This window comes from Uloborus diversus, chromosome 4, assembly GCF_026930045.1.
Source record: "Uloborus diversus isolate 005 chromosome 4, Udiv.v.3.1, whole genome shotgun sequence".
NCBI classification, from domain to species: Eukaryota; Metazoa; Arthropoda; class Arachnida; order Araneae; family Uloboridae; genus Uloborus; species Uloborus diversus.
In genome coordinates, this window is record NC_072734.1 from 174,198,663 (window position 1) to 174,219,313 (window position 20,651).

Below are 20,651 nucleotides of genomic sequence, written 5' to 3' on the forward strand. Positions count from 1 at the left end.
GTTGGTTAAAGCATTAACCTTCCTGTCTTGACATATGTATGTTAAGACATAGGCAGTCAATACTGCAATAGAAGCAGGATTCGCTGTGCAACATTACAATTATCTAGTTAGACACTGTGAGCTTGTTCGTGACTGATATTAATCTAACTATTGTGGAAACTACATGTAAAACAAGAGTGAATTCGATGATAACAAGATTGTTGCTATAAACGTGATTATTCCCCCAGGTTGTCTGAGCGAAACAAATGCCGCATTTTGTCTTTTTTAGCTATGTAGCTTAATATTTTTTACATGGCTTTAAGAATTATGACTGTTTTTTTTTTGTGTGTGTGGAATTGGCGAATCCTTTCTAATGGGGCTGCTTTAGAGGAATTCTAGAGCGAGCTTCGGTCATCCAGTCTTCTACGTGCCGCCCTCAGGGCACGTTTGTCAATGGCACCTAAAATTTGAAGCCCAGTATCCAACCACATTTTTGTCACTTGGGCACTCATGATGCGAAACTTCACTTTGCGGTTTATTTAGCGGGGAGAGTCTGAGCTAAACGAGGACTTAAGGTATCTGAAGGAAATAATGTTGCATCTTGGGCGCTGATAATTTTACACCTAGAAAGTCCACCACCTGACCACTTGGACAGTGGTATAAGAAGTCACAACCAAATGTGCAAGATGACAACCCCCAAACCGATTAGAATTCGAAATTATAATCTTTAAACAAGTTTGTTTGAAGTGAGTTCTGGGTTTTTTGTTTCTAAATATTTAATCTAGTTTTTAAAGATAATCACACAAAGCAAAAGAAAGAATATATAAAATTTTAACAAACATTTATTTATCTGGAACTCTGATAGAAATGTATACATTTATTTAAAAACATGTAACATTTTCTGATTTACAAAACAGTAGTAACGCAATTTTAACATTTACACGTACAAGTACAGTACACTGATGACATATACATGATAGTTTACAAAATATGGGAAGAAAGATGACAAAGTATTTGGCAATTTTAGGAATGTCATTTCCTCAATGCAGTGACTGAATCTGAAGTCATAAAACAAAGTTAAACCAATAGTCATTTCATTTGTAATAAAACTCTTTTTGTTTGCGAAGGCAAGACCAAAATAAAATGAAATTAAAGCAATTTGTAGGTTATAAAATTATTTCGTTTTTTTTAAAATAAAGCATATAGCTTTAAAAGTTCAAATAATATACCAACAATTCGTGTAATATTGTAGCATCAGTTTAATAGATGATTCAGTTCCTTTAAATTATAGCATTGTGATTGGTAATGATAGGTTACTTTGCGATATGATTCAAATAGCATATTTATGGTTTTTTTTTTAAATAGTCTGGCTCGTAATGTTTTATTGCAGTTTTAAGTCGCCATTAGCACAAAGCAACCTTTCCAAATATTTTAATGACGAATTCTATTGATTTCCTCATGATTCTACAAATTAATTTTAAAACTCAGGAAATCGTCAGTCCTATTCCTTTTTAAGAATTTAGGCGCTCATCAGATAGTCAGTCCCTAAAAAAAACTTAAGATAAAGCAACCCTTTTTGATGAATTTCTAAGTATGTTTTCTAAATTTGTGAGTGTAAGACTCATTTCAAAGAACAAAATAAAAGATAGCAAATAAAAAAGAAATTATTAAAATAAATGTAATAAAACCTTATTTATTTTTTTTATTAATTTGCAACTGTGAACTTTTTTTTTTTTGGTATTTTAACTAAAGGATAAAACTAAACAAGATATTTACTGAACTGCTAATATTCGCATAGTTTCGATGCATTTATTTTTTCACTTAGCACCCTTTGAGTAAATATATATTTCATTCCTTTAAACTTTCATTAAGGTAACTTTTATAACGTTAGCATATAGAAATTATTTTGTTAAAATTGTTCTTCTTTTTTAAAGGATAGCGAATAATTTTCAATTAACTTGCAAGTTCACCGTATATATTTATAATAGTGAAACGAAGAGTTGTGCATGAGTGATATGTGTTTTTTTAGTGATACGTAATGTGCAATTTCTAAAGTTTTGTTTATAAAAATAGCATTTTTTTTTTTTAACGCTTTTACGTACTTCTTTTTTAGTAAAGATCTGATACGTCACAGCTATTGCATAAACAAATCAAACTGCTTATGTACCTTAAGTTTTAGAATCACTTAAAGGATAATGACCAAAGATTATTTATCAATATTAGTTGCGTCAAAGTTAAATTTAGTTGGAAAGAATAAAAAGATGCATTCTAAATCATAGTTTGATTTTACAAAGTTTTTTTAATAGTGAAGTAGTGGAGTTTGAGAGTACCTGTCCTGTGCCAAGCGGTCGGAAGTACTAGCTCCGCCAGCTGCCTGTGCGCGATAAAGGAAGTCACGGTTTTAATTCGCACTTTCGGCCAAAGTGTCATTTCCTTCTTTTAGAGATGTAAATTTCGTTATGACTCGTGCTATCTCTGCCGTGTAGTACTGTATAACAGGGCAAAATATTGATAGAATTAATTTAAAAAAAAAGTTTAAGGTAGGGTTGTGCTGTTACGTTTTACAACTACATGTTTAAATAAATGAAAAAAATCATCCATTTAAATCTTACTTTTCTTGTTCATTTTAGGGCCATTCCATGAGACGGAACGAGACATTTGAAGAAGTGTCCGTTTTCTACGAAAAGGCATTTGACTCCTCCTTCGTCACGTGATATCCGATAATTCTATTTCTCTGTTTTCGGTGGAAGGTATGTTCGGATCACAGCATTTTGTTGTAAAAGCAGCAGCTTTTTAAATGTAACGAAAATAGCAACAGACAAGTGAAGCTAGTGATGTAAAAGACACTAAGACTTTTTTCACATACATATTTAACGTGCCCAAGTTAAAGTTGTCTGGTTGCCTCATTTAGAGCACGTGGATATGTTTACCAATCACCCCCCCCCCCCGTAAAATGGAACTCTGCGTTCGATAAGGCGAGGCTAAGTGTCTTCTCGTAAAAAACGGATAATCCTTTTTTCACTAAATTTTGTTTGATAAATATAAATAAAATACGCTAGAATTTTTATTTTTGATAGCAACAGTAAGGATTTGACATAAGAATTACGTAAAACAGTAAAATTTATTTGTTTTTAAATAAAATAATTGAAGAACGTCAAATAAAATGTCCGTGACGAAACGGATCTCGTGTATGTTCCATTGCGTCTAGGACATTTTATTGTATGTCGTTCAATTATTTTTTCCAAATTGACTAACTTTTGATGTTTTACATAGTTCTTATGACAAATCTCAAATGTTGCTATCAAAAATAAAATGTCTAGCTTGTATTATTTGAATTTATGAAACAAAATATTGTGACCAAACTGCTCCATATGTCCCGTTCCGTCATATGAAATGGCCCTAGTAAAAAAGGTCTCCTAAAAAGATTAGGCCATGGAATGCTTCCAAAAGGAAGAGCCAATGCTTCCAAACTGAAACCTTTATAAAATAATTTTAAATAAAAAATATTTAAAACTTTACAATGATGAAAGATGTAAAAATGATGGTATGATGATAATGAGTGACTAATGTGGAAGTGATTGCGTAATGTGTATCTGTACACCAGTGAAAGAATTACTTAAATAAATACTCCAAACTTGAACTTGTTACAACGGCAAAATTAGCTGTCTTGTTAAAAAATGATAAACACTTCGTTGCTCCACGCAAAACAACTGTTAGTGAAGCAAGTTCAAAATCAACATAAATATGATTATAATATTTGGCTTGCTTAAAGTAAAACAAGCACAAGCATGATGTGTGACTGTGTTTTAGTATGATTTGAAATGTGGCATCACTTTTTACCTTCCGTGTCTAACATTTCTATACTTCTTTTTTGATTTTTCTGAGAGAGTCGTGAACGCTGCTGTTCTTCGACCTACTTGAACAATATCAGAAGGTTTCGTGGTATCAATATCCACATCTGCCTGAAGAATTTTCGGTAAGTCGTAGTAGACAGCTGCTGGGACTGCCTCTGTTGAAAAAAAAAAAAGTGAAAAAAGAAATATATACAAAGTGATCCACTGCTTTTATTTTTAAATTTTTGTTTCTGTATATACATTTTTAAAGCAATTTCAAGATGTTTTGGGACAATTAAAGGAGTATGCGACTGCATTTATATGAGCCACTACACGGAAAACGGTAATCATGCCCCACACTGGACGCCTCATATATTTCATTAAAAGTAATACTTTAACAACAACAATGAACAAAATTTTGTTGCTAATCAAATTATATTAAGTGTAATTTCTTTAAAAATTTATTTCGTCATTACCTTATTAATTTCTTTTGAATGAAACATCTGAACCATCACGTGTTAGACAAATTGGCTACTTTTTCGTAGAATGACCCCGAGCATAATTTTTCCAACAGTTTAAATTATTACTTCTCATTAATTCATATATTTTTCCTTTACTTCGGAGCATTGACTTTCACAAACTACTATTTCTTTTGTCATTGTTATATTAATAGAACAAAAATATTAACTAATTCATGTAGCAAGTTACAAGAGGTTCACTTTGGATTTCCCTCACCAGACGCATGCAAATTAATTTAATTTTGAAATTAAAAAAATAATAAAAATATAACTGTGTCAAGAGTATACCTTTGTATCAAATGTAAAGATGAAAATATGTGCTTACTTCTATTTCTTTAAAATATTAAGATTTATAACAAACTTTTGGGGAAATTATTACACCTGATTGTACCGCATGGGACGAGCAGGACAGAATATGCAAGTAATTCACTTTTGGTGCACAACTTGCAGAAATGCTTGTGGGTATTTTACATTAACTTCCGTCAGTCAAGAAAGGATGTGTGATATTTCTAACAGCAGGATCTTCGTCGAATTGCGTAGTCGTTTTGTGAAATTGCAGGCAACCAATGTGGTTTTGCTGAACCCAAAAAAATAAGCGGTAATCCAAGAGTGACGATTGGACGTACGGAAAAATTAGTTGTCCTATTTGCCTCCGACGCATTTCATGCGTTCTCGCAGAATATCGAACATGTAATTGAAACATCAGCTTCGTTTCTCCACAACTCAACATCTTTTAGCATGAAACAAAAGCTTTGGACTACCATGCTTTGCTCAACGTTGCTTAGAGAATTTGGATCATTGGAAATGTTCCAGATTCTAGGGAATTGGAAATAATATCTACGGAAACACTGAGTGAAGGTTAGAGATTGTAACCGAAACTGAATGATTCAGTAAAAACGGGCCGAGTTCCGAAAGGGAATTGTGCTGCGTCAAGATCATTTGCAGTGATTGCTGGTAGCAGTGTAAGCGTACTCGTGCCATTATCAGACGTCATTGTGTAGTCAAATGTGTAAGTTAGAAATTTAACACATTTTCATTCCCGGCATTCATTATTGGAGTTTAAATCGTAAATGTATGTTCTGAAATAAATAACGCTTTCAAGGCTTAAAATTTTCAAACTTGTATTTTGGTCATTCGTATTTGCATAGGTATTTTCAGAATAGAAAACAATGTTTAACCCATCTTTCTTATCAATATTACGGCAGTAACGTAATATCAGGTAATAAGTCTTTTTAAAAACTCGATCGTATTCAGAAGAAAACGAGAAGTATTACGAGAAATATAAGATTTTTAGAAGTTAAATACTGTTTTAAAACTTTACCATTGCATCTGTAGACAAGGTCAGACCATATAATAGATTCTTGAGAGAAGCAGAATACTCCTAGTCGGCCTCCCTTTAATCGGTTGTCAAAGATGTTTCCCGAGTCTGCAACCATATTTTCTCCTTCGAAAATCCGTAACCTATGAAGATACAAAGAGTGTACAGAACGTCTTTCAATGATAAGAAAAATCCATTTAAGCAAAAACTACTTCCATTTAAACATTATTATTTTTAATTTTGATCCGTAGCCCATTTTTTGTTCACTACTTTTCTGATCTTATTCGGGAGCACCTTTCGCAGTCCTAAGAAGATTTAGATGAATTTCAACTTTTCAACAAGCACGAGTGTAGCCAGAATATACCTTCAGGAACTTAAACTTGGTTAAAATAGTACTTATATGATAATAAACTATCATATTAGTATTGGCAATATGTGCTGAAATCCGAGGCTTTGGGGCCAACCATCAAAATCACCCTGGGTGTTTTTCCTTTCATAGACGCCATAGATAATAGATTCTTGGGATTATCCTTTCATTTTTTGATGGTAGTGCCATCTGCATGCCTTAAGCTAATATTACACGTGGGGGCGGAGGGGGGGGGGGTAAACTTGATAAAACATGGATAAAAGTATTAGAATTATTTTGCATAAATCTTCAACAGATAGTCATAAACAAATTTTCTTTATCTGTTCCAGACTTTAAAATATCTTGAACATTTATAAATCAAAAAATACAATTTGAATTCCAAACAAAATATTTAAATTCCAGTTGCTACATGATAATTTTTCTGATGGAAAGCTATTGCGTAAGACTTACCTTATTAGCCCGATTTGTGGTCTGTGAAGCAGCAACCATCTGTAAGCTACTTTTTCTTTCCATCCCACATTTCTGGGATCTTTCCATAAAAGTTTCACCTAAGTGAAATATATAAGAGAAATGACTTTAAAAATGTGATGTTGACAATTGAAACTTAAACGCTTGTTAAAAACCCAAACGAAACTTTTTTTTTCGCAAACACTTTATGCAATTTATAGTGCACTAATCAAAAGCTAAATATGATCAATTGATATCAATTTTTTACCATTTTCTGGTATATTATTTCAGTTCTGTTAAATTAAACAGAGGCTTTATTTTAGTGGTTTTACTTGAGCTAAGGTTTATCTGCCACATGGGTAAGGCCAACAGCCATGTCGAACATATTAACTCCACATTTAAAAAAAAAAAATACATAGTGATTCATGTATAAATTGTACTCCTTCTGACAACATTCACTTTGGATATCCCAAATATATCAAAAAAATAACTATTTCGTATGTTTGTACTTGTTGGGAAAAAAATAAACTGAATATATCAATGCTCAGTTGCAAATAAATAAATAATAAACTGAGTATATCAATCTCAAGTGCAAATAAATAAACATTACACTGAACATATCAATTCTTAGGTGAAAGAAAAATAAGCTGAATATATCACTGCTCAGTTGCAAGAAAAATTAACTCAATACATAAACTTTCAGTACCAAGAAAAATTGAGTATATTTACACTCTGTCGAAAGAAGAAAAAAAACTGAATATGTTTATTTACATGTTTTATTTCAAGTCTTAATCACCATTTGCAAGCTACATCCCAGTTATTATGATTGAATAAATTTCTTTCTCGCTTCAATTGTGATTGCTAATATATTCGGTGAAATACTTTGTTAATGCCTTAAAGTCAAGTTTGATATTTAGAATTAATTAAATAGATCCAATAGCCAAAATCAATGATTGTATGTATATTAATAAATTTCAGTTGAAAAAAAAGTATTAAAACTGCGAAATTATTTACGAAGGTAGTATTTATGGAAGTACTACCATCATAGAGAAGACAAACTATCCCGACAACAAATTAAAACACTACTTGTACAAACGGGATACAATGGAAGAAAAGTGATAAAACTGGACGATTTTTTTTTTTTTTTTTTTTTTTGATGGAGGCATCTTTCTTTTACCCTTTTCTTTGGTTCTTTTAAGTTTTCAAGCAAAAGTTTTATTTCTAATCCTAATGACCGAAACGCTTAAGGAGCTCATCTTTCTTTGTAAAAGCATTTGTTTTAAATTTGAAGCAATATATTAGTACAGCGTTTTAAATCATTCTTTTAAAATGTGTTCATAACAATTGCAATAGTTATTTCAAAATATCAATAAAACTTATTTAAATGATCACTTTATATAATTTCTTATACCTGCTTATCGGTGTCTCCTGTGTGCCACAAGGAATTCCTCATCGTCTGGCCTGGACCTGTCTCTGACGTCACCAATTTCAGCTGAATGCCAGGTTCAGCAACAGCACGGAATGGAGTTGCTTGCCAGTAAGTTTGAGTGCTCTTCTTCCACATCACCACGTAGAAGTTTGCGTTATCTTGGTAGCTGCAAATTTTAACTCACATTTAGATGAACATGAAAGTTACAGTTTGAAAAATAATAAAAAAGAAGTATGACAAAGTTTGAGATATCAGCAAAGTTCACTTTTAAAATGTACCATTTCAGTGTGAGACGTTATGTTAGTGATCAGTATATAACTTTTAAGCTTTTCTTAAACACATTTCTATTACTGATACTTTTCATACAATTAAGCAGTGTGTGTTCCATAATCTTGATAGCCCATAATAATTACGGTGATTAAATAATAATTTTGTTTTTGCTTTAGCACGCACTATATTTACAGGGTGTCAAGGAAAGGACTCCCTGATTTCGAAATTAAATGTCTCGAAAACAAAGGACGATAATGGAATAAAATAAACGGTATGTTTATTGTGAAACCCATAAAAATCATGTACAGAAACTTGGAAATTAGTAACAAAAATTGCCAACAGGGGGCGCTGCACGCTGTAATTGCAATACAAGTCCTCATAAATAGTGCTGCGAAGAGGTTAGATGATAATTTCTAGCGAAAATGTAAGTGTCTCTGACAGGCAAAACAACTGCCCCCTTCGCAGCACTATTTATGGGGATTTCCATTACAATAACAGCGTGTAGCGCCCCTTTTGGCAATTTTTTAAATTAATTTCCAAGTTTCTGTTCGTGTTTTTTTTTTTTTTTTTTGGGTTTCACAAGAAATATGCCGTTTATTTTATTCCGATATCGGCCTTTGTTTTCGTGATATTTAACTTTGAAATCAGGGAGTTCTTTCCTGGACACCCTGTATAAAGTATGATTATATAAGTATACAATAATTGAGTTTTATTTGCAAAACTATGTACAAAAACTAAAGTTTTGAATGTTTTATTTCTTTAAATACTCTTCCATATTACATATACAAAACACTATTATAATGTATTGAAAAAAATGTTTTGGGTAATTTCATTAACAGTTGATGTATTTCAAATTTTTTTCAATTTCTTTGTTATCTGTTACAGTCAATTGTTAAACCGTCAAGCTATCAGAGTTTTTTTTTTTTTTTTAAATGAATTATTCCATTTTTTTATAGTTACGAAAAAACATCGCTATTATTCCTTCTATATTGAAATTTTTATCTTAAATAAACCTTTTATAACACTTACCTAAAAATAAAACCAACGTAATCATCGTCAATTTCTGTGTCCACAAAGAATGTTCCTTCAAAATCTACTCCACCAAAAGCATGAAAACCTGAAAAAAAAAAATAATGGTACACTTTTCGATAATTAACATACCTTTCTTAAATAAATCAAATATTTGTTTAATGCAAAGTTAGACGCCAAAATTATGTCTAAAACGAAAGGTTTTTAAAAAATAAGTTATAGTAATGCGGATTTTATTTTTATGAATTAGTTCTTTTTTTTATTACCCTCATAATTTCTATAAAGCAAATATCTATCCCAGAAGATTAATCAAAAACCTTTTTTTCCGTAGACTCTGTTTAATTAGCAGATTATAAAATGAAAAGCACATAAGCTTACCAACTGCAATTCCTGGATCACTATTCATTGTTTGAACTATTTCAGCACCCTGTTGAAAAAACAATAGAATACTATATATATATATATATATATATATATATATATATATATATATATATATATATATATATATATACTTTCGAAATTTAAATTAATAAGTATTTAATTATTTTAAATTATATCCTAAGACTTTTTCAGCTTAGTTTGAATTTGTATGCATTTATTATTCAGCTGCTTTCGGTAAATAGCTGGGTTACATTTCCACCCAATTCTCTTTTTGTGTAATTCACATTTTTACTCCAAAGAGACGCCTTCCGCTGCTTATCAAAACAATTGGTAGCTGCATTAAAACGCTTTGGATCTATATATCTGATATATCTCTGTGTATCAAAGTCAATTATATTTTTACATACAAGTAAATAATATACATGTTTAAGTTTGTTGAGTAAAAGGTGCGAAACATCACTTTTAACATTAAGTGGCACCGCTATCACTTCTCGGGAAACAGGAAATAAAATCTCTTCATCGCTCACAAATACTTATTCTTTCTCTTTCATGCACTAATGGGGTAAAGATTACTTATTAGATGGTTTTTCGTCGAAATATGAGTTTAAAAATGGTCAACAACTAAATGTTTGTAAATAAATTTTAACCAAGAATCTTGAGACTCTATTCTTAGATTTTGATTTACAGTAGAGTCTCGGAAGTCCGAGTCTCAAAAGTCCGAGGTTCCGTTTAATCTGAGGTGCTCTATTTATATTTTAAGTCACATTTTTTTATAAGCCAAAAAATGATTTGGAATAAAAGTCTTTTGCTATTGTAAAGTTTCCTTAGCTGCACACAATAATGTAAGAAAAAGGTATGGAGATGTCAATGTCAGCAATGTTCGGCAAGTGTCATAAAATATTTATCGACTTCTAGCGATGGATTAACAGATGCCTTGAACTAGATACGAACACAGATTTAAAATTAATACTGTTTTGCCACAAAGGACGAAGAAACATCTCTTTTGGAACATCATATTGCAATCAACAAGAAAAGTGCACAACTTGATGATGTACGACAAGTCGTCATATGCGAAACATTTATTTTCACTCACTAACCGTTTTCGTGATATGATTGGTACTCACATACACACACAAAAATGTCACGATAAACAACTCAAAATGGATTACGAGGCTTTTAAAACATATTTTTTGCTAGCTTACGCATGCACACAAAAATTGTGTTTAGACATTATGAAAAAAATATAATTCTTTTAAAGGATAAGAAAAATGTAAATTTGTTGAAATGTCCCAGATATTTTTCGTGATAACAATACATTCTTTTCATAGTGCAAAAAAGTAAAAGGTCCCCGTCCTTATGCTGTCCGAAAAGTATAAAATTTTAATTTCTAAGAAGTTTCCGGACAGTCTGAGTTTACAATAGTTCGAAGTATCATAGGTCCCATTACCTCGGTTTTACGAGACTCTACTGTATTTTACTTATTAATAATTTATTACTTATTAATAATTTTAAGTCGGAAGAACAGTCCTTACCTTGTTATAAATCACCCAGTGTGGATCTATTTGAGAGTCTCCTTCAGGATCCAGAACTACTGTCTGATACGCTCTGAAATCTGTTGCATAAACTTTCCTGTTATCTGGGCAGACATCTAAGTGATCAGGAACATTGTCACCATCAAAGTCGCCACGGCACGCGTCGCCAACGCCTGTCCCTGAAATAAACAACACATATCAAGTTACATTTCTGGAAACAAATTGCTTTAATCATCCAATGTGAAACTTCAGTCCTTTAAACATGCATTCTTTTGCCAAGTGTAAATATGTTGATTACATTATTTAGCCATACCAGGAAACCATACGTTAATGTAAAAAATAAGTATATAGCAATTGAAAGAGCATATGAAAAATGACGTTTTTGACGCATAATCATTTGCTCTCGTCCCCCTCCCCCCTTCTCGTCAGCCTTTTCAAGCATAGTTTTTATTTTTCTTCTTATCAATAGTGCATAAGAGCTTGACAGTTTGAACAAAAACATTTATTAGTCTGTACTACATTTCAATAATTAATACCGTATCCGTTTTTATCGTTCGTTTTCATTCGTACAAATACCATAAAAGCGAGTAAAACAATTTAAGAGGAAGTAATTTTTGACTGCTAACTTTTTTTTTATCACATCTTAAAACGCCATTCAGTTTGTAAACACAATTTGACATATCCACGTTTTCGGAGTTTTCCAATTACTGTAGTTTAATATTTGCAAAATCTTAAACTTGCCGATTAGTTGGACGTGATAAAGAGTCTTTATTATTATTTTCATCAGAATCTATACAAGCAGATTCACCTCGAACAATAGCTTCGACTTGCACAATAGCTTCGTAGAACAAAGGTTCACGCGTAGCTAAATTTTCCTCAAAATTCAAGTAATCTTTCTCCGCCCAGTCAACATCAGTAAAGATTGCAAAATGGATCGCAATTCGTCGGTCATTTTAGCTTTGTTATCGTTGCTATTTATGAAACCATAGTTCTTAAAGCAGTTTTAACTACTGTTTCTGCCCCAAAAACACGATCATTTAAGTCATCCAGAAAATAAAGGCCCCATTTTTCAATTTTTGATAAATTTTAAGTCTCTCAAATATAAGCCAGCAATGAAATTTTAGGTCGCCAGCCACAGCAAAAAATATACACTATTTTTCACGCAATCTTGCAACACTATGCGCATGAAGGAGTGCTTCTGTAAATAAATTAATTCATTCAAGCTGATAAGCAGGGCAACCAATTTAAACTACACTGTAAAAAAAATCTGTAAAATTTACGGAAAAAAACTGTCAGCCAGGACGCCAGTTTTCTTCCGTTTATTTTACAGAAATCTTCCGTATTTTTATTATTTATTCAAGCTGATTTATTATTTTATGAAGATTAAAAAATGAAACTATACTTTTATAAATACATTTCAATATTTACTATACTACGAAATACATGTATACAAAGGTAAATTTCCGAATATGCCTCTGTAACAGAGACAAAAAAACATAATAATAAAATATTGATTAGGATGCAATGAAATGGAAGTTGCAAACGATTTAAGACTTACTCGCTTTAAATAAATACAAGATCAAAAAACTCGAGCACGAGAACCAAAATCCAAACAGGCGGGCGAAATTTCGAAGAAAATCAAAGTACGCGGTGAGGCGATGGTAGCAGTTAACGCTTATAACCGGTTACAGATTCAAAAAAACAGAGAAATCCTGTATTTTATTACGAACAGTTTTTTTCTGTAAAAATACGGATAACTTCTTCAAAATTTACAGTTTTTTTTACAGTGTAAATTTCTCGCATTTTCATATGTTTTAACTTTTAGGGGTAATTTTTTGTTAACTAGAATAGCCTACCTATATGTTACTTTGTTTTTAAATAAATTATACACACCGTCCCTTTGTACATATTCGCCAATGTTAAATTTAGCAAATTATGGGATGACGTATGCAAAAATTTACAAACAACCCACATGGTTAAATATTCAATTTTTGTATATACAGAAAAAAAAAATAGTTTTGTTCAATAAGAAATATAAAATATATATAAACAAAATATTTACATAACTACATATATTGCTGCATTTTTAAAATATTGCTAAGAAAGTGACGCTAAAAGCGAAGAACATATTGAACCATTTCACTTTGCCCCATATTCCCCAACTAAGCAATATTAAAATTTACCGATTTTTATCAATATTCAACACCTCTATTCTGGAGCAAATGCTTGTAAGACAACCTTGTACAAGCTTTGTTAATATTTAAGTAAAAATTCTGAAATATGCACAACTAAGTGCTTTCATGCAAAAACTTTGAAAGGAATACCGTTCATAAGACTCAAATTTAATTAGATGAAAATAGCAGGGGAAAAACAAAAATTAAAAATTATATGAAGAAAATAAAAAAAATATGAATATTAAGTATTGTCAAGAAAACTCAGAATCTGGTTGTCCAAAGTCATCATAAATGTTTTTTTTATCAATCTTTAGAAAATTGTTTCGATACTTTTGATTTATTATTTTCTTCCAATTTTTATGATTTTAAATATTCATAAATTCATGGTGTTTAAAATGACATATGCAGTTGCGTTTTAAGTTTATACATATGCATAAGAGTGGTATTTACATAATTTGAAATAACTCTTGAAGCAATATTTTTCTTATTGCCAAGCGGTATTTATGTGTTGCTACTCAAGCATGCGAAAGTGTTTTTTCTTTTTGCATTTTTAAGTATTTAAAAAATTTTGCGTTTGCTTTTTTTTTTTAGGTAGGCTTTTTAAAAAACTATAAAATTATTAGCGTATAGCCATTTTCGTACTCAAGCAAGGTATGTGCAAATTGCATATTTCACGTGGTTTGAACTACTCTTTTAATGTGTTGCATTTTGAATATCGACATTTTATATTAAGGAAACCTTATCGGTTGGTAGTAAAAAAACTGCTAAAAGCTCTTATTTACAAGGTGATATATAGTACTTTACAATAACATTTTATTAAAAGGGATAAAATAAATAAATAAAGCTAACATATACAGTGGCTCCCAAAAGTGTTTGTACACTTACGTTTTTCAATGAAAAGGACCCTTATCCATTAGTCAAAACTAATATTTCAGAATATGTATTTAATTACAATATCTATGATATATTTCTAACAAAACAACATGACAAATTTTAATAACATATTAAAACTTGATTTTTAAGAAATCAATATTCAGATAGTGGCAGAAGCATTATCTCACAAGAGTCTGCGTACACTTTAAAAAATTATCTGTACATAATCTAAGTTTTAATTCAGTATTATTTAATAGAGTATCATTCAAAATCCACAACAGCTTTGAAACGCCTGGGAATAGCACCAATCTGTATTTTAAAAACGCATTTTAATTAATGCATTTTTGCGTATGTATTTTACTTTTTTTTCCTCTGAAATGTATTGATTAGGAGTCACCCACTTCCCGGAATTCTTTAAAATTACTGGCTTGTTTTAATACTGTACAATATACAGTACAGTGTACATAATCTTTGAAAATACAAAAGAAATTGTAAAACTATAGCAATAAAATACTATTTAAAGAATTGCAGCAAAGCATTTACTATTTGTATCTTGTTGATCAGGGTTAAATACCAGAGGGCAATTATCTTTGTTGTCCGGGACACTGTCGTTATCTTTGTCGAAATCACATACATCTCCTACGAAGAAAAATATTAATTAGTACGAAAAGTTGTACGTTGATAAAACCTAAACTAAAAGAAAAAGTGGCTAACGAAGAAAAAAAAGGAAAAAGAAAAAAAATATGCATACATATCATATTATTCACTTCGTGTATTTCAGGTTAAATGCAAACATTCTAGACTCGACATTTTGGTTGCTTTTCTACTTTATTTTGAAGCGAAATGCACAATCCGGAATTTTATTCCGGATAATAGATTTATTGCTACCCAACATATTTTTAAGACATTTTAAAGTAACGCATTAATTTAAATGTACACTAAGATATATAAAATAAGAAAAAAAAATTAGTAAAAGCATTAAGCTGAAACAAAAAATTTTTTCACAATTTATATCATATTACTGTCGTGTGAAGGAAAAGAGCAGCATCAGCAAATTTTAAAAAATTTCCTTTTTTTTTGAGCAATCACGTTGCTTATTGTTCTCATTTAACTGTTTTTGGTGTTCTATGATTTTATTCCCCCCCCCCCGCCGCCTCCCTCTGCAGCACCACCGTCGACCGGCCCCTCTCGATGCTGCTTCTCTAGCTAAAACCGTCGGCAGGTTGCTTCCATATCCCACCTACACACACACTTCCACATACACATACCTACACACATACACAAGCACACACGCCTACATGCACGCCACAAACACACTCGTGATTGCGAAAAACATAATTTGAATTCAAGATGTCAAAATTCAAATATTTTTTTTTTCTTTTTTGACTTTTACTTTATTTTGGTTTTCGCTGAAAACAACACACGAAAAAATAAAATCCTTCAAATTCAAACGTTTCCTTACTGTTAATATTAAATCCAAAACGCGTTTCTTTAAATATTTCAGAAACACATATCTTCAGATACTTTCCTTTACCTTCCAACGGCAGTTTTAGTATAGGCTAGTCAAGTAAAATGATGTTTTGACGATGATGTTAGGCTAGGCGTCGATTAGTTCTCTTAATAACACTCACTGGCCAATGAATTAGAAACATTAGATCAATATTTATTGGACCACCTTTTATTCGGATAACTGCTCTGATTCGTTTGGGAATAGAGTCTGCAAGATTCTAGAGTGCATTTATATCCAGAGAATACCATGCATTGGCTATGCAGCTTTTTAGATCTTGTAAATTAGACGTAAGAGGAGAGTGCTGTCGGGGACGTCTTTCCACCATATTCCATACATTTTCTATGGGGTTAAGATCCGGGCTATGAGGTGGCCAGGGAACGTATTGGAAGTCAGACTGATGCTCAGCGAACCAATTTTCAACATTTCTGCAAGATGTATAGTTATATTATCTTCCATGAAGTATCCGTCGCAACCAGGAAAAAATACAACATTGCAGGGTTCACTTGATCTACCAAGACATCAATTAGACCAGGGTAGAAGCGCTCAAAAACAGCAAAAAAAATTAATTAAATACAGGATTCTGACACCATGAAAGGGTATTAAATCTTGCATAAATAAAGGGAAAAATTCGTCCTTAAGCAATTCGTTGGGTAAGGGTGAAGGGAGGGGGGGGGGGTGGATTTTAGGGATTAAAAAAGTTTTTTTTCATTTACGGCAAAACTATTGGTGTTATCAAAAAAAGTTAAACGTAAGAGTTGTAGATAATAAAAAAACCAAAAACATTGCAAAAGGAAATATAAAAAAATAATGAAAAAATAAAAATCGAAAAAGGACATTTTTTAGTTTTTTCCATTTTCCGAATAATTTTCCCACAGAAACATTTTTTTTTCTTTCACCATATGAAAGTTGACCTTTCATCGAATAAAAAGACCACCACTAAAGTTGAATTAACAACGGTTTTAACGTAGAAAAATTTAATTGAACATTAGGTCTGTTTTTCGATTAAAAATTAAAATAAAATCAAAAAAGTAATTTTTTTTCCAAAAAAAATTTCGTTTATTTTAGACCTTAAAAACAAACTTTCCACCAAGTTTCATGCAATTCGAACTGTTTTTGTAATAGAAAAAAAATCACAAACCGAAAAACCGTTTTTTTTTAAAAACTTTTCTCTATGAAGCTCGCATTTTTAAAAATAAATTTAAATGTAAAAGCTTGGATTTTTTTATTATCTACAAGTTTTACATTTAACTTTTTTTTGTTAAAACCATTAGTTTTTTCGTAAATGAAGAAACACTTTTTTCAACCCCTAAAATCCACCCCTTTCACCCTTACCCAAAGAATTTGCTAAAGCACAAATTATTCCCATTATTTATACAAGATTTAAAACCCTTTCACGGTGTGAGAATTCTGTATTTAATTTTTCTGTGATTTTAAATTTGTGCCGCTTATTTACCCCCGCATAGCACCAGGGCACCATTTTATGCCAGCAGAACATGCTCTATATTATGATATTCCCTCCATACCCCTGCATAATGAGAGTAAGGCAAGAATTTTATCTCAAAGGTTTCTAATTCATGGGCCAGTGAGTGTAGTAGTATTGACGCAGAAGAGTCAATTAAGACTGTTGCGCTGTTAATACCAGTAATCAACTCGTAATAGTTAAGTAAGATGGTAAACTTTTGAATCCTTGAATATCTGAAAAATGTTTAAAAAAAAAGAAAAGAAATAGAAGTGACGAGAATAGTTTTACCTTTTCTATCGTCATCAGTGTCTAACTGATCACTGTTTGGAACGTCTGGGCAGTTATCAACATTATCTTGAATGCCATCTTGATCTCTAAAACAACACAAAAATTGACAGAGTAAATCCTCTTTCCCAATCTTCAGACGCATAGCAATCAGAACTAGGGTTTCCAATTCCGCAATCCCGATCCCAAATTCAGCATGATATTTAACGAGATGAATCCGGCAGATTTCAGAGCAAAATCCCTCGGGATTTCTTATCCCGCAAGATTTTTTTATGCAAACGTTTCCCCAATGTTTGCCGTCCATTATACGAATATCTTTACAAGGATCATCTGAAGTTTTAATCAGTTTCCTGTATGTCAGCAAGAAGAGCAAGAAAAACTTTGTGTCTCATACTCTCATATAATGAACGGCAGATTTACCATTCCAGAAAACAATAAAAATAGCTTTTTATTTATTGAATTGGTATTATCATTCGATATTTTAATATTCATACGTTCAGCAATTGTGAAAATGAGTAAAAATTCTAAACCTTTTCAAAAACCATCTCTAAATATTGAAATTCACAGAAAACTGGGCTTTAGAAGAAATTGGGAAAGTGTATTTACAGAGAGTGCAAAATGTACTGGAGTAGCCTGATTGGAATGTTTGAACGCCTCGGTAAACTTAAGAAATGCGAAACCTTAAATTACATAAAAGTATACAATATTTTTTTCCGAAGACGTATGCCATGGAAAACCTGACATTTTTTATTTATGCTCTCTAATGTGTAGAATGTGCCTGTCGATGCCTTTATCAACGTGAAGATAACTTAAAGGTACCTCGAAAATTATTTAGGATAAATTAGCTGAGCAATCTTCAAGGTTCGGCACGACTTTTAAAAGAGGGAATAGAAACCTGGATGAAACACCAGATGACTCGCATGACAAGGCAGATCGTTAAGCTACTCAAGTTTTGCATTGTCTCTTTAAAGTGAGAATAAAATTACCGAAATTATTCAGAAACTTTTATTGAGACTGCGACCCAATCAGCGTTCACCTCCTGCTGTAACGAATCAAATGCACTGATGCAATGACCAACGTTAATGAAACAACGAAGTTAAATTAGACTAATACACAAATCAAACAGACATCGTTTTGTCCGACATTTGAAGTTAATGAGCACAAACTCCTAACATGACCCCCATATGAAAAGAGAAATTCATTTTAGAAGGTGAAGTTTATGAGTATCTTTTGATAAATTTCCACAATTGTTTAATTTCAGCAAAACCAACTGCAGTAGAGCCACATCATGAGTTTTCATCAAGCCCATCATTTTTTGCGCAAAAACCTTTTCCCATCCCATGCGAGCGGAACTTTGCTGAGACACATTGATTTTTTTTAAATATTACCAGACGATAGTCGCTATTTGAGATGTGACTTTGTAGTACTCTACAATTGGTGTAAGAAATTTGGGATATTAAAAAAAAAAAAAAACAGTCCTTCCTTAAAAATGCAACTTTTTCTATTTGACAAAAAAATGTAACATTTAGAAGAATAAAGACAATCCCGCGGGATACCAGGGCATTGGATCTCTACAATCTCGAAATCTAGTGGAATTGAGATTGGCACGGGATTGGAAACGCTGATCAAAACATATATGAATGGCTAGGCATCGTATCCTTGCTTGACTAATTTTTGAAATTTCGTGATGTGAATGAAAGTAAAGTTCAAAAATTATACTTATTTCTTGTTTCAAATCTTTTGTGCAAGTGGAAGATGGCAAAGTATGATATGAAGAGGTTTGAATAAATATTAATAAGTTACCTGTCGATATTACTGTCACAATCATCTCCAATGTTGTCTTTATCAGAATCGATCTAAATGAAAAGAAAAATAAATAAAAATCTGTCTAAATCGCTACTGAAATCTTCAAAATATTTTTGTTTTTTAATCTCAATACACTTTTGTAATAATTAATACTTTTATTTGCGCAATATTTTTATTTTAATTTTTGTCTTATGTAGTGACATTATCTTAACAAAAATAGAAAATGAAAATTTTCAAATAATCCATTCATGGGCATTTCACATAACATTAAGCTATTTTATTTATTGAACTAAGGTCAAAAGATACTTAAAATAAGTAGTAGGGGAATTTGGGGCAAAGGGAAATAGTTAGGATGACTAACCTTTTTCAAAATGAACAAATTTTTCTTTTTTTTTTTTTTTTTTTGAAAATTATAGTAAAAAATTTAAGGACAATGCATGCATTTTATAATAAAACCTACATTGAAACATTTTTTATTTTTGGCCGTCAATTTGTATTCTCAAATAACAATTGAATATTTTTAATCTTATTTTTCTTTTGGCAAAGTAAAAAAAAAGAAAAATGTTTCAAATTAAATATTTGTTATTTGAATATTAAAAATATTTTAACAAATTTAAATAAACGAAAAAAAGAATTAAGGAGTAAAAACAAACAAATAAATTACTTAACGTACGAGAAAAGTAAGTGAATAAAAAAGGAATGAATTATGAAACAAGTGAATAAATGATCAAATAAGTGAATTCATGCAGGGAGGAAGGTGAAAAAAAAAATTAATGCAAAAGTAAGTGATTCAATAAATGAATGAATAAGTACGCAAAATGAACTTGTCCACTTTTTCCCGCCTGCACTGCACTAAGTGTACAAAGCATTTAAAATAAAAATTAGCTTAATAAGAAAAATATTGCAAAAGATATTAGTGGGTATCATATCAATCAATATTTAAATTGCTAAAGATAAGATCTTTATAGTTTTATAGTAACAAAAGTAATTTTTGGCTTTCAACAAAAATATACATGCAATGTGAGTATCAATTTTTGCTTGTGCTATCATGTGGTTTGATCTTCAGAGATAACTGACAAGAATCGACTTCATGTCATACTACATAGTTAAAATTTTGCCAGATAGGTAGCGCTGAAAACAAAGTTAATATTTCATCATTTCGTTTTTTTCCCCGCTAATTCACTTTGCCTCGCGTTCCCATACATTTAAAAAATATGAACCCCGTTTTCATACCGTTATCATTCGGATTAGATAACTTTACCTTTCTTCAGAGATAACATACCAGAGCCGTCTTCATGTGTTACTGCATCATTTAAATATTCATTTATTTATTTATTAAAAGTATTGGACACTACAGAAAGAATCCAGTTACAGTAGCAACAATAATATAGAAAGATCAATTAAAACAAATTATACATTTAAAATATTAAAACGT

The 20,651-nt window shown here is 31.2% G+C and overlaps 1 protein-coding gene across 1 annotated transcript in view; it reads right to left on the reverse strand.

Moving 5' to 3' along the window:
* Positions 1–3,636: 3,636 nt before the first annotated feature.
* LOC129221003 (cartilage oligomeric matrix protein-like) overlaps positions 3,637–20,651 on the reverse strand; it is a 210,965-nt gene continuing 193,950 nt past the window's right edge. The window contains exons 15-24 of the mRNA XM_054855438.1: positions 19,214–19,266; positions 17,414–17,499; positions 14,697–14,792; positions 11,107–11,285; positions 9,569–9,617; positions 9,191–9,278; positions 7,874–8,057; positions 6,466–6,563; positions 5,652–5,791; positions 3,637–3,988 (exon numbers count right to left, since the gene is read on the reverse strand). Of these exons, the coding sequence (XP_054711413.1) occupies positions 3,816–3,988; positions 5,652–5,791; positions 6,466–6,563; positions 7,874–8,057; positions 9,191–9,278; positions 9,569–9,617; positions 11,107–11,285; positions 14,697–14,792; positions 17,414–17,499; positions 19,214–19,266 (1,146 nt within the window). The 3' untranslated portion in view covers positions 3,637–3,815. The remainder of the gene's footprint in view (positions 3,989–5,651; positions 5,792–6,465; positions 6,564–7,873; positions 8,058–9,190; positions 9,279–9,568; positions 9,618–11,106; positions 11,286–14,696; positions 14,793–17,413; positions 17,500–19,213; positions 19,267–20,651) is intronic.